The sequence below is a fragment of the Desmodus rotundus genome, chromosome 9 (assembly GCF_022682495.2).
Source record: "Desmodus rotundus isolate HL8 chromosome 9, HLdesRot8A.1, whole genome shotgun sequence".
Taxonomy (NCBI): Eukaryota; Metazoa; Chordata; class Mammalia; order Chiroptera; family Phyllostomidae; genus Desmodus; species Desmodus rotundus.
Genome location: NC_071395.1, coordinates 112019998 through 112033193, shown reverse-complemented (window position 1 = coordinate 112033193; position 13196 = coordinate 112019998). Strand labels below are relative to the sequence as shown.

At 64.3% G+C, this 13196-nt stretch overlaps 1 protein-coding gene across 1 annotated transcript in view; it reads left to right on the top strand.

Annotated features, from left to right (window-relative positions):
* Positions 1–13196, top strand: part of RBFOX3 (RNA binding fox-1 homolog 3) — a 93010-nt gene that overhangs the window by 61190 nt on the left and 18624 nt on the right. Inside the window, exon 2 of the mRNA XM_045190335.3 lies at positions 12333–12587. Coding sequence (XP_045046270.2) covers positions 12366–12587 — 222 coding nt within the window. The 5' untranslated portion in view covers positions 12333–12365. The remainder of the gene's footprint in view (positions 1–12332; positions 12588–13196) is intronic.

The following is a 13196-nucleotide window of genomic DNA, read 5'->3' as shown; positions in this document are numbered from 1 at the left end:
CAGCTGTTATGAATGTGCGGGATTTCGGGGGCGCTACAGGGGGCCGTGCTAGGCGCTCACCTGAGCTGACACCTCCCGTCCCCCCCTGCCCGCCCAGGTGGGCTCTGTTCCAGTGTCTGCCTTACAGACAAGGGACAGGAGGTCAGGAAGGTGAGGGGTCTTCTGAGGGACTGGAGCTCGGGGTCTCCTCACTGCAGTTTCGGGATCAGTTGGCCGGAGAGGCCCTCAGGGCCCCCAGGCTGGTGCTCCGCCTTCTGCCGCGGCTGTGGGGTTACCTGGGGCGCCCCCCCCCCCTCCCCGGCTGGTCCTCGCCACAGGTAGTCTCCTGAGCTTAAGCATTCACTGGCCCCGACTCCGGCTTCCTGGTTTGTTGATTTTTGTTTTGTTTTTAACTGATTTCATTGCATTAGTGGTCAGTTCACTCATTCACCTCACTTAGTATAGAATGGGGTGTCTTTGACCCTCCGGACCCGACTCCCACCCCACCGTGGCCACCACTGCAGGGCCATCCGTCAGGTCCTCTCCGGCCCGGTAGCCTGCTTCCACCTGAGGCACCTGTAGGGCGCTGGGGTTCCCCTGCAGCCCCAAGTACAGACCTTTGTCCCCAGTGGGTCTTCAGGCTGTGTCCCAGACGCCCCACTGGGAAGCTAGTCACCCACTCAGAGCCTCCCCACTCTGCCTCAGTCCCCTCTCTCGTCCCGCTCGCCCACCACCCGGGGCCTGGGACCTTTTTGTCATTCAGCAAAAAGGAGGGAGCCCTCTGCCAACAGTGGACAGGTGTCCCTTGGTTTCTGCCCCCCACCCCCACAGCCCCAGCGTGGTGTCTGGCTCCGTTTCCCTAAAACTGCTGCTCCAGGTAAGCCTCAAAAAAAGAATGCCAGGTCTGAGAAGTGTGGGGAGCCCAGCTGGTTAGAGCATCGTCCTGATACACCAAGGTTGTGGGTTCGATCCCCGGTCAGGGCACATACATGAATCAACCAATGAGCGCATCAATTAAGTGGATCAGCAAATCGCTGTCACTCTCTGGCTCCCTCTCCCCCTTCCTCTCCCTCCCTGCCTTCCTTCCTCTCTCTAAAATCAAAATTTTTAAAATTTTTTTTTAAAAAACTAGTGTATTTAAAAAAAAAAGAAGTACAGGGAATGGCCGACTCAACACAGTTAAACACTCTTTGCTGCAGAACTTCTCGGGGCCTTTCTCAGAACATTCCGGAAGACTAGAGTTCCATAGCACGTGCCTTGGGAAGTGCTGGTCCAGGCAGAACGGCCTGAGGTGCAGGTGGGCCATGCCCCTGTGAGCTGTGGGAACTGAGCCTGGTGTCTGAGTCCCAGTTTCCCCAACTACAAAAACCAAGGATGGTCATCGGGAATGTCACAGTCCACTTGGGCACCAGAGACACAGGTGGACAGCTGGTGCCTGGCAGAGTCTCAGGTGTGGTGAGGAGCCTGTGGGGACAAGGGGCCGGAGCTTCGGGTCCATGGCCCTGCGCGGCCGTCTGAGCTGGGTGGGCAGAGCCGCCCCTGGGGACACCCGCACCCATGGGGAGGTGCCTGGGGTGGCCGTCAGCAGGGCTGGAGCTAGAGGGCATGGGCAGAGGACTCAGGCAGCGCCGGGCTCAGAGCCCGCCCTCAACTGCCAGCAGGCGGCTGTGAGCCCCTTATCCTGCTCCTCTAGGCCTCAATTTCCCCATCCATACATGGGGACGATGACACCCACCTCGTCCAACTGGGATGAGGAGTCAGTATGACGTCCTCAGGGGACACAGGTGTCGTCACTGTGGGGCGCTGACCCCTCCCTGGCTGCAGCCTTTCCAGCTGGTGCCTGGTCGAGGGAGGTCCCATCTCTGCCTTAGGGGACGGTCAGCTGTTTTCACCTGGTCGTCCTCACGGCCAAGTCCTGGCCCTGAGGAATGGTCCCGTCCAGGCCCCGCCCACGGGGAAGTCGGGAGGGTGGCTCGTCCCCCTCCCTGGCTGTGGAGCAGTGGCCCGACTGCCCGGCCTCATGGGCACAGACTCGCCCTCGTCAGCAGGCGAAGATAAATGTTTTTAATTCGGGAGAGTTTTCATGAGCCTATGAAAGGGAGTAAATCACCCTCCAGGCCCTGGAGCCCCGAGTGGGCACCTGGTCATAGCAGGGTGGGCCGCCGAGGGGCAGCCAGCACGTGCCCCGGGCAACAGGTGGACCTGGGGACGTGTCTCCCGGTGTCCTCGGTGGCGCGGCAGGAGCCCCCCCCCACATGGGTTTGTGGGTGCACTCTCCCAGCCTGGGTTGGCTGGCTGTGTGTGTTCGGGTGAGTGTGCGCAGCTGGTGGGCGGCGAGGATGCGGACGTGGGTGCAAGTGTGGGGCAGGGCAGGACTGTGAAGGGGTGGACTCTGTGTGCACGTGGGCGAGGGGTGTGTGGGCGTGTGTGAGCCTCAGGAGTGAGCGTGCAGGGTGTGCAGGCGCCCCCTGTGTGTGAGTGTGACGTGTTGCACACAGGTGTGCTGGCGTGTTGCCTCCCTGCGAGGGTACTACACGTGAAAGCGTGTGCTCGGTCATGTGCACCCTGGCCCCCCAGAGACGACATGGGGCTGTGTGAGCGTGCCCACGCGTGTGCCAGCTGTGACCGAGGCGGCGGGTGCCTGGGCCGCGGCCCCGTCTGCGTGTGCAAGCACGCGTGTGCACAGGGCTCCCGGAGAAGAAATGTTTAAAAATGGAGTTGTCAGCCCCCACTGACGGGCACAGTCAGCAAAGCGCAGCGTCGGCAGCAAGGGCCGCGGCGCCCTCAATCACCCGGGAGGAGACGGCCCACTTTGTGCTGAGGAGGCAGAGTGTGGCGGGAATAAAGCAAGTGGAGCAGACCCAAAACCTTCATTAATTAAAGAAACTCATTAATGAGGGACATTTAATCAGCTGAAGATTAGATCCATGCTCGCCTCTTCCGTGAGCCAGGCGGGCGCCAAGTGGGAAGCGAGCCGGCCTGCCTCCTCCGCCGGCCGAGCCCTCCCCGGTGCCCATGGGCCCAAGGCCAGCAGCCTGGGGCAAGAGGAGACAGTGCTGAGGCCAGGGTGGCGGAAAGGCCGGGGGGACGTGAGGCATGTTGGGGGGGCTGAGTGCTCAGTCCCGTGGAGGCAGGTGCCGTGACGGGGGTGCAGTACGGGGCGGCTGGGGCAAAGGTGCTCGACCAGGGTGCGTGAGGCAGTGCGGGCAGACGGTTTTGGCCGCCACAGCTCCAGGGCGCCACCAGCACGAGCAGGCAGAGCCCCGGGTGCCCCCACCGAGAGAACACCCTGCCCCGGTCCCTGCAGTACCGCGGCTGCGCCCTGCTCCGGGCGGTGTCTGCACATGTGCCTGAGACGGGAGAGCACGTGTGGCTGTGGGAATGTGCAAAAGCCTGTGTGCGAACACGTGTGCACCGGGAATGCATGAGTGTGGGCGCAGGTGCAAGCGTGCATGCACAGGGAGTGGGCGTGTACACGGGAGAATGCTTGTGCACCCAGGAAGTGCGGGTGCGCACACATCTCGGTACAGGCTCTCCCCCACGACCGAGGCCTGACCACACACAGGCTTCCTCTCAGCCCAAGGCCTGTCCCCGTTTGCGCCGTCCTTGTCCTCTGTCCTCCCCGGGCGGCCGCCCCCATCACCCCTGACAGGGTGGTCGTCACATCTGTCCAGTTCCTGAACTGGCCTCCTTAGCCGCCTCCTGACACGGGGGTGCAGCAGCGACTCCCCCACGGGGCCAGGATGGCTGCCGCCCGGGGGTGGCCCAGAGGAGGCGACATGGAGCAGGCGGACGGTGGCCATGTACAGGCCACAGGGACTGCCGGGAGGGCGCGGGGCGGAGCAGGTGCGGTGGGGCAGGGGCAGAGTCACCCCCTGGGGCAACGCAGGCAGGGGAGAGGGGGCACAGAGGCAGGGGGCAGGCAGGTCCCCGGGCACGGGGTGCTCCTGGCTCCAGAGGCGCCCTGACGGTGGCAGAACACCTAAACCACCATCTCTAGGAGGAAGCAAAGCAAGGGGGCCCAGCAGGCCTGTGCGGGGGCCCTGGGCTGGACACCAGGATGTGTCCGGAGGAGTGGTCACCAGGCCCCTGCCAGGGGCCTTGCAGTCTCTGGGCTGAACGGCTCCTCCCCGGGGCTCCTGCAGGTGCCCCCAACCCATGGGGGCTCCTCCTTGCAGGTGCTAGCAGACCCAGCTGGGGCTCCAGGCCCAGGGGTCTCACTCCCACTCTGATGGGGCACCAGCAGACACACAGGCCCCCGTCCGGGGCATCTGTGGTTGGCGATCAGCAGGGGCCGTTCTCTGTGTCGCAGACTCTGGTCAGCAGGCCAGGAGGGCCCTGGAACCTGCGTCCCTAACGCTCCCGGGGTGCGGGTGCTGCTGGCTCACGGGCCCCACGTCCAAACCCTACTGTGCTCAGCTGCAGGGCGGCCCCACGTGACTGTCCCTGCCGAGGGGCGCTGTGTTCACCCAGCTCCCCCACCAGGCACACTGCCCCAACCACCTCCTCTGGAACAGCCCCCTGAAAGGGGGCCACCGGGGGTCATCTCACCCGAGGATGCGTCCCCGCCTCTCCAGCCAGCCCCGGCGCTGACTGCAGGACCATTATGTAATCTGGGCTGCCAGGAAATTTACCTCCCTAATTACATTCCACGGGTTTTCATGAGAGTCTGCTTCCCACAGCCGCAACCACAGGGCACCGTGGGAGGGAGATGGGACGTCTGGGGCCTGAGGCCACGGCACGCAGACCGTGGGCTGCACCCAAGGGCGCCCGCCCAACCCCCCGCCCCCACCCCTGCCTGCCCACCTCATGTCCTGGGCACTGTGCTTAATACCCTGCTCCACTTGCTGAATGGAGGCCCCGGGCCATAGTGGTGCTGATGGTCCTTGATGAATATGCAGCAGGCCCTGGGTGGCAGAGGCTGGTCCTGGGCACAAGGCCCCCCCGGGGGCTGCAGTCCCACGCTCACTGTCGGGAAGGCGCTGCTGGGGGGCGGTTCTCGGCGCTCCTCCTCCTGCAGGTCACCCAGACCGCGGTCGCCCGGCGTGGTCCTCACCGGGCCCTGGGAGGCAGCTTTGGTCCCGGCGATGTTCCCTCCGTCCCTACTGAGTGGGACCCGGGTGTCCCCCGGGCCTTGGAGCCGCTGCGTGTGCACACACCTGCTTACAAACACAGTCGTGTCTCCGAGAGCCTCGGGGAGGGACGGGGGAGGAGCCCAGCAACATGGACACCTGGGGGGCTTGCAAGAGCGGGGAAGGCTTCCCAGAGGAGGTGTCTGAGCACCCCCAGGATGGGGTTTGGTGGGAGGAGGGGAGAGGCCTCTTCCCACAGTGAATCCCTGCACAGAGTCTGGCTGGGCTTTGCCCTGTGGTGTCCCCGACGTAGTCGGTGCGCAACGAACAGCCTCCCAGCACCCCCGGCGCCCCCAGCCCCACCAGCCAGGCAGCTCCCCACTGGCTCCCCCAGGAAGGATGGAGAGCTGGAGAGCCCGGTGGAGGCAAGGCTGGTGGGAAAACAGGGTTTGCGTGGCCTCAGCATTTTTGTGCCTGCCATGAGCTTGGGGGTGGGGCAGGGCTTCATGGCACGAAGCCCGTTCCCTCTCCTGGGGGGCTTTTCCGCGGCGATCGGGTCCCCCACCCCCATGCAGGAAGGGGCCGAGTCTGGGCAGGATGGGCTCTGGCGAGGCTGTGGTTGGGTGTGGGGGACATTTATCTGTAGGTTGGTGGCTAGAGCCGGGAGGTCCTAGGGGATTGAGGTTCTTACTGTGCCCTGTGCCTTGAACCCCTTAGCATCTGCTGAGGCTCAGGGACCCCTTCTCAGCAACAGGTATTAAATGCGGAACATAAGCTACGCAGAAGCACAGAGAAAGCCATTCCTAATGACATATACCTGTCAGGAGAGAACCTTGTGAAATTCCTGGGACTTCTTCACTCACCTGGGGAACGACCAGGCCCAGGGCTGGCTCTGCGAGGTCTCTGCTGGCAGCAAGGCCTTGGGTGGGCCTCCCACCCTGGGGTCTTGCAGGGGAAGCTGTTGAGAGACTAGTCGCATGTCGGGGGCTCCGTGGACACCCCGGGCTGTCCCCTGGGTGTGCCATGTGCTGTGGGCAGGGGGAGGGGGAGGGCTCAGGGTGTCACCCACGCTCCCCACACCAACATGGAAGCAGCATGAGGCCCTGCTGGGGAAATGAGAGGCTGTGGCCCAGAGCAAAAGAAGTGGGCGGACACTCAAGACTTGGGCGGAGGGGCGTGACGCGTGGTAGGAACCCAGCTCACACCTGCCCCTCGCCACCTCCAGGAGTGGCAGAGCCCGGGACTCAGTGTGGGATCATGAACTGGAGTGACTCAGGGTCCTGCCCACTGGCAGGGCTCTGCTGGGATGTCCCCTGAAGCCCCCCTAGGTCTCGGACGGAGCAGATGTCACCCTGTGTCCCCTGCGCAGCCCTGGCACCAGGCCCCGTGCAGGAGGGGTGGGACCTGAGAGCCGATGGCTGCGGAACACTTGACCCAACAGTCCCCGAATGGAGTCATGTGGGGTTGACAAGCCGTCTGACAGCCCTAATTAATCACAGATACTAAACTGGCTCCCAGGGGCAGAATGCATTGGATGGGACGGGAGGGGCAAGTGCTCCATGGGTTCTCGCCCCCAGCTTTGGGGCCTCCCAGCCTCCCTCCCACGAGCAGCTGGCTCCCCTGCAGGTCTGGTCTCTCCCAGCACCCCCGTGCCCCCTCCCTGGCCGCCCCTTGCTGTGACGGGGGTGCATGGAGCCCACTGGGGCAGCCCCGTCCCCAGGTGTTCGGCGGTTGCCCTTGGGCAGCTTGGCCTCCCAGCCCAGGTCAGCCGAGTGCTGGCCGGGTGCAGGTGGGCGGTAACGTCCACGGAGCTGCTTTCCTGGGAGGGGGGCGGGGGGTGAAGAACACAGTCCACAGGGTTGACAGTGACATGAAGTAGCCCATTTGTATTGCTGAACTCAGGGCCAGCCCTCGGGAGCCGTCAGCCTGTGGCGGCCACGGCTGTGATCAGCATTTCCTGAGCAGCAGCTGTGTCTGGACGAGTCACCTCGGACTCAGGGGTGAGCCCTTGCCCTCGGGGCTCTCACAGTCCCAGCGCCACCCCCACTGCTGAGGCTCCGGAAGGTTCCAGCAGCCTGGCTCTGCCCTGAGGCATTTGGACCAGTGCCCCTCCTTCCAAAGGCCACTCCCCAGCCTCCTCCTTGAAGTGCTCACCTGCGGGGCCCCTCCAAACGCTGCATGCCGTGGGGACGATGTCTTGAAGAACTCGTAAGGGAGACCTGAGATCGTCCAGGAGGGGGAAGTCTTTCTGCCCGTCGTTCTGGGGCGAAGGCTGGCATCGGTCAGGGAGGGGTCTTGGGGAGAGGTCAGGGGGCCGGGCTGGGCGGGGAAGGTGTCCCACCTCACCTGGGACCCGGAGACTGCGAGCGAGGCAGGTGCCTTGTTTCTGGGCTGAGGAAGCAACCGAGTCAGCACGCAAGAGGCCGGTGAGGGCGGCTGCGGGGGCCCACGCCATGGCTGCCGCCCTCTCGCCTCCCCACCAGGACCTCCACCTGGGCGGCGCCAGCGGGTCCTCGAGAACTCCATTGTGACCGTTTCTTTCCTATCGGGGCTTTTGGAAAGAGCACCTCGACTACATGCGCGCGGGTAGCCCCTCTGAGAGTCAGGTGGCGAAGGCGCCAGCCACAGGACTAGCCGGCCTGTGCGCTCACCGCCAGGCAGGGCCCCTTATCATCAGCTGGCCATCCAGGTCATCGAGATGGTGGCCCGAGCAGACACAGTGGTGGCTACTTGCCCGCGCACCCTGGAAAGCTGGAGCCTGTCACCTCGGCGCCACTCGGTGCGTATCGTGCTCCGAGTTCAGGGCACCGGGTTCAGACACACCTCAGCTCCCCCTCCCTCGGGTGCAGCCGCCAGGACACCAGCCATGCTGGGCCCCCCGGGCCAAGTCAGCCCCCCGGGCGCCAGCTTCCTCCTCCATTGGTGGACAGGACGTTCCCCGAGGCCCCTTTCTGGGCTCCCGAGTGTCACACGTCTCCCGTGACCAGGGCCGGGCTCCCTCTCTGTGGAGATGCTCGGAAAACTCAGGTGGTTTCCGCCCGTTGCCCAGAGTCACAGCTGGACTCCTCCCCCGACACCCAACCAAGCCCAGGCAGACACGCGGCAGGACTGGCAGCAGCCAGCACCTCCAGTGCGGCACCCCGACCCGTGCGCCCTCTGAGAGGCTGTCAGCCTGACCATCCCAGAGGGGCCGTGAGCAGAGGGGCCGGGCTCTGTGGGCCACACTCTCTGCTTCTGCTTTCTCCTCCAGCGCCCCCCATCCTGCCTGACTGTCCCCCCCGTGCACAAGGGCCCCTCGTCCTGCAGGATGAGAACACATTGGCGGGGACACAGGAACACAGTCTAGGCCCGTCATGTGGGCAGAGACACTTGGGGGGGATCCTAGATCTAGGTCTTGAAGGTGGAGCGTCCTCCTGCCCAGCTCCTGCCTCCAAGCAGACGAGTCACTGCCCCCTTCCACAGACCGAGAGGTGAGGCAGAGCCCAGGGAAGTGCTGGGCCAGCAGTCGGGGTCCTGGTGCCACGGGCGCCACCAGCCGGTATGCAGGAGCCAAGAGGAGGCTGTGAGCCAGGGGGCCTCCCAGAGAGGCTGGCCGGCCCGCCCTGTCCCGAGCCCTCCCTGTCTGTCCCTGGGGCAGGACGAGTCCGTCCGTCATCCCAAGTCACTGTCATCGGAATCCAGCAGGACACTGGGGTTCCCTGCCCTGGGACAGAGTGACTGGCATTTATTTCCAAGGAGACTATACACAGCGCTGCCTCGAGAGCGGGCAGAGCGGGACCACCGGGGATAGCACAGGACCTGGTACATGCCGGTCACCACTCAGGCGCAGGGCAGAGCGGGGCTGGCTGGGCCCATGGCAGACACCGGGCAGAGGCACGCACAGCGCCGTGGCCGGCCACTCACATGCCTTCCCAGGGACATCCTCTCGTCCCACACCCTAGTCAGGCCCCCTCTCCGCATCCAAGGCCCTCGGCTCCCGTTGGAACGGCCACCTTTCAGCCGCCACTGCTGCCCAGCTAGGCCAGAAACCCCTCTGGGGGCAGCGAGGTGGAGGCCTTGATGGAAGGAAGGGCGCCCGGGAAAGTGGCCCCCAGTGGGAGGGAGAGAACGGGAGCTGGGAGGTTGGGGGCCGAGGGTCCAGGCAGCTTGTGCAAGAAGCGCAGCTCTGCAGGGTGTGTGTGCATCAGGTCTGTGGGCTGCAGAGCGGCGGGGCCCCGGAGGGCTTCCTTTTCCTCTGACAGGAAAGACGGCGGGGAACAGGCAAGCTGTGAGCGTGGGTGGGAAGGACTGGTCCCCGTTCTGCAGTGGAAGTGATTGGTCACAGACAGGAGCACGGACGCTCATCCCTAGGGACAGGAGGGAAGGCAGAGGACAGGAGACGAGGCAGGCAGGTGAGCTGGTGAGCTGGACACTCGCTCCCAGTTCGTACAGCTGGGCAGTCGGAGAGAGCGAGGGTGGTGGAGCGAGTCCAGAGGGCTAACAAGGAGACGGAGCTGGAGCTGAGGGCAGGGTGCAGTGGTCCTCAGCGGTTGTTCGGGGTGACTGTTTTTCTCCAGCAGTGTGGGCCGTAGAGGGAGGTCTCACTAGTGCAGAGCTGGGTCTCACTGGTTCTGCCAAGAGAATGTGATGGCAGGAGAGGGACAAGTGTGCAGAGGGAGGGTGGATGCATGGCTTGAGCATGGCCTTTCAGTTTTACCCTTCTGTCCATCCCTCCACCCATCCATCCACCTGTCCATCCATCCATCTGTCCATCCATCCACCTGTCCGTCCATCCATCCACCCACCCATCCACCCACCCATCCATCCACCTATCCATCCATCCCTCTGTCCATCCATCCACCTGTCCATCTGTCCATCCATCCATCCCCCCACCCATCGATCCATCCACCCACCCATCCATCCACCCACCCAGCCATCCACCTATCCAACCATCCACCTGTCCATCCATCTACCTGTCCATCCATCCATCCACCCACCCAGCCATCCACCTGTCCATCCATCCATCTGTCCATCCATCCATCCACCTGTCAATTTATCCAACTGTCTATCCATCCATCCATCCATCCGTCCATCCATCCATCCGTCCATCCATCCATCCACCCAGCCATCCACCTGTCCATTTATCCAACTGTCCATCCATCTACCCATCCATTTGTCCGTTCATCCATCTGTTCATTTGTCCATCTGTCCACCCACTCACCCTTCCATCTGTGTGTCCATCCATCCACCTTTCATCTACCCACCCATTCCACTGTCCACGGCACACGGCTACTTGCCGCTGAGGAAGCCCGTTTGCAGAGGATAAACGGGCACCTAGGACCACCTGCTGGCTAAGAGGGGGATTCAACCCCCCCGTGCATCCTACACTCCTCTCATGACCCTCGTGTGAAGGGCCACAGTTGTGCCTGGTGGGGCAGAGGGCTAGGTTTGGGGGCCAGGCAGCCTGCGCCCCTGCCCCAGTTGCTCCGGGCCTAGCCTGACAAGTCACCGCAGTCTCGTTAGCTGTGAAACGAGGAAGGAGCGGTGTCCGCCTTGTGGGCTGCAGGGACGGAAGGCGCTCCTGTCTGCAAAGCAGAGAATGCGCTGTGCTCAGAGGTGCTGACTCTGTCATCACGTCACGGGTGTCCCTAGCCGTCCCACCTCGCCAGGGCCTCCCGCGCACCCCAGGCCCCCGCAGACACGCGCACTCAGTCCCCACCACGGCACCAGGCGACCCCACCTTTGTGTCGCAGGCTCCCCGACAGAGTGGGCTCTGGGCTGCAGCCGGGATCCACTGCAGCGGGAGCGATTCGCAGCTGTCACTCAGCCCAGGTGGGCCTGGGGGCAGAGGGGCCTGGGAAAGGGAGGGTGGGATGAGAAGGGAGCCGGGGGAGAAGAGCATCCCTTTCTCCTAGCTGTGGAGGAGAGGAGGAGGAGGGGCACTGGGAAGATGTGAGTGAGTGAAGGTTCTAATCAAATATTTATCTGTTAATTGATCCAGTGAGCTGCCTCTCCCTCCCACCTCCGGCTGTCCCACAATTCCCTCCTGGCTCTGCCGCCCCTCCCTCCTCACCGCCCGCCCGCCAGGCCTGGTCCTCCTGTGCCCTGAGCCTGCCTTGCTCCCGCACCTGGGAGCCACAGGACGTCACCAACACATTTGTTCACAGTGGGTTGTGGGGCTCGCGGGTGACTCGAGCAGTGAGGTGGGGTGGGGGCAGCGTCTGCATGGGCGTGTCTTCATGGGTGCACGCACATGCGTGTTTCCCTCCCGTTGTCAGGAGCGCAGGCGCTGCCCCAGTTTCTGCAGAGAGGGAGGGGACCCGGTGACCTCGCCAAGGAGAAGGACAGAACTTCTGCTTACGAGGCGTCAGGGGTCGCCCAAGAGTTAGAGGTGTCAGGCACTGAGACCTCAGAGACTGGCATTGGGGAGAGGGGGTGCTGGGTCCTGGGCACAGAGTTGACCTCAGGCGCCCGTCTACATGGAGGGGGCAGGCAGGCGGATGTGGGGGCAGGGATGGGGCTGGAGGCAGGGCACCTGGCAGGGTCTTTGACTGACTGTTGCCCCCTGTGGCCAGGCCTCTCTGGGCACCTTTCACTCTAACAACTACTCGACTTTGACTTTGGGGTCAATGTCTGGACGGCTCTCCCCACCCCACTGGACTGCAGACCCCGCAGAGGCAGGGGCTGCCTGTCCTGAGCCCCAGGCCCCCAGTGCACAGTTGTTAGGTGAGTGAGTAGTGACCGGACGGAGGCTGCGCAGAGCGGGTCCAGCGTGCTCTCTGGAAGGAGCGCCCGTCTTGGGCGGGGGAGATGGACGAGGACACAGACACCTCACATGCCCGGTCAGCGTGGTGGGGGAGCAGGGGAGCACACGCAGAGCGCCCCCTCCACCGGGTTGGGGGGGTGCAGTCCTGAGTGTCAGATTGCCCACAGCTGCACCAGGTCCTTTCCATGCGGTGAGAGCTGGCACCTGTCTGTCCCCTGCGGACATGCTCGGAAGGCCAGACAGTGCCTCGCCGGCCCAGAGGGGCTGCTGCCAGCTAGCCCTCGGTGTGTGTCTGCAGTGAAGGACACTGAGTGGGAAAAGCCAGATGCACCCCAGCACACCTTCCCCCCCCGACACCACAAGGGACCCCAGTCCCTCCCCTGGGGACGGCTGAGGGACGTCCTCCAGGGCTGCTGTCAATGCCCTTCGTTGTTGGTCCCCACGGCGCCCAGATTGCAGGGGGAGGTTGGGGTGGGGGCCAGGACTGGGCCTCCCCGGGAGTCTGACCGGCCTTCTCTCTCTTTCTCCCTCCACAGGGCAGTCAGGACGCCACGGCTCCGCCCGAAGCGATGGCCCAGCCCTATCCCCCCACCCAGTACCCCCCGCCCCCGCAGAACGGCATCCCCGCCGAGTACGCCCCACCCCCGCCGCACCCCACGCAGGACTACTCGGGCCAGACCCCCGTCCCCCCGGAGCACGGCATGACCCTGTACACACCAGCACAGACCCACCCCGAGCAGCCGGGCCCCGAGGCCAGCACGCAGCCCATCGCCGGGGCCCAGACGGTGCCGGTAAGGGGCCCCCGCGACCTGGGGCTTCAGGAAGCGGGGCTTCCCCCGGGACAGCTCAGGAGGGCATCGAGGCGAGCCTGTGGGTGGAGAGTCAGGGTCCATAGTGGGGGTCCCAGTCATTGTCCCACCCACCTGCAGCTGCTCATCCTCTGAAACCAAGCATCTTTCCAGTGGCACCTGCTCGGCCAGGCACAGCGGGGCCGGGGGGGGGAGGGGGGCAGCCGCCCAGCCCGAAGCAGGCCCACCACCTCCAGCTGCTCCCCAACCCTCGCTCCCTGAGCCAGACTTCAGCCCAGCTCTCACCTCACCTGGTAGACGGAGCGTGTCCCCAGCTGCCAGTTCATGGGAAGCAAGGGAAATGGCCGAGGCCGGGCTGGCAGCGGGCGAGGGGGCCAGGGCCTCAGAGCTGACTCTGTGGCAGGCGTTCCTATCATTTCTAATCACTTGTAATCTACCTGCTTGGCTGCCCTCCAATCAGATAGCTTTGGTTATGCGGTTCTCGTGCAGCTCTGAGGGAAAAGGGCTGAGCCCTGCACTTTCCCGATAGCAGGAGTGTGGCGAGGAGTGGCCGTGCCCCAGGCCCGCCCTCCAGAGACCGGCCTGCCCCGA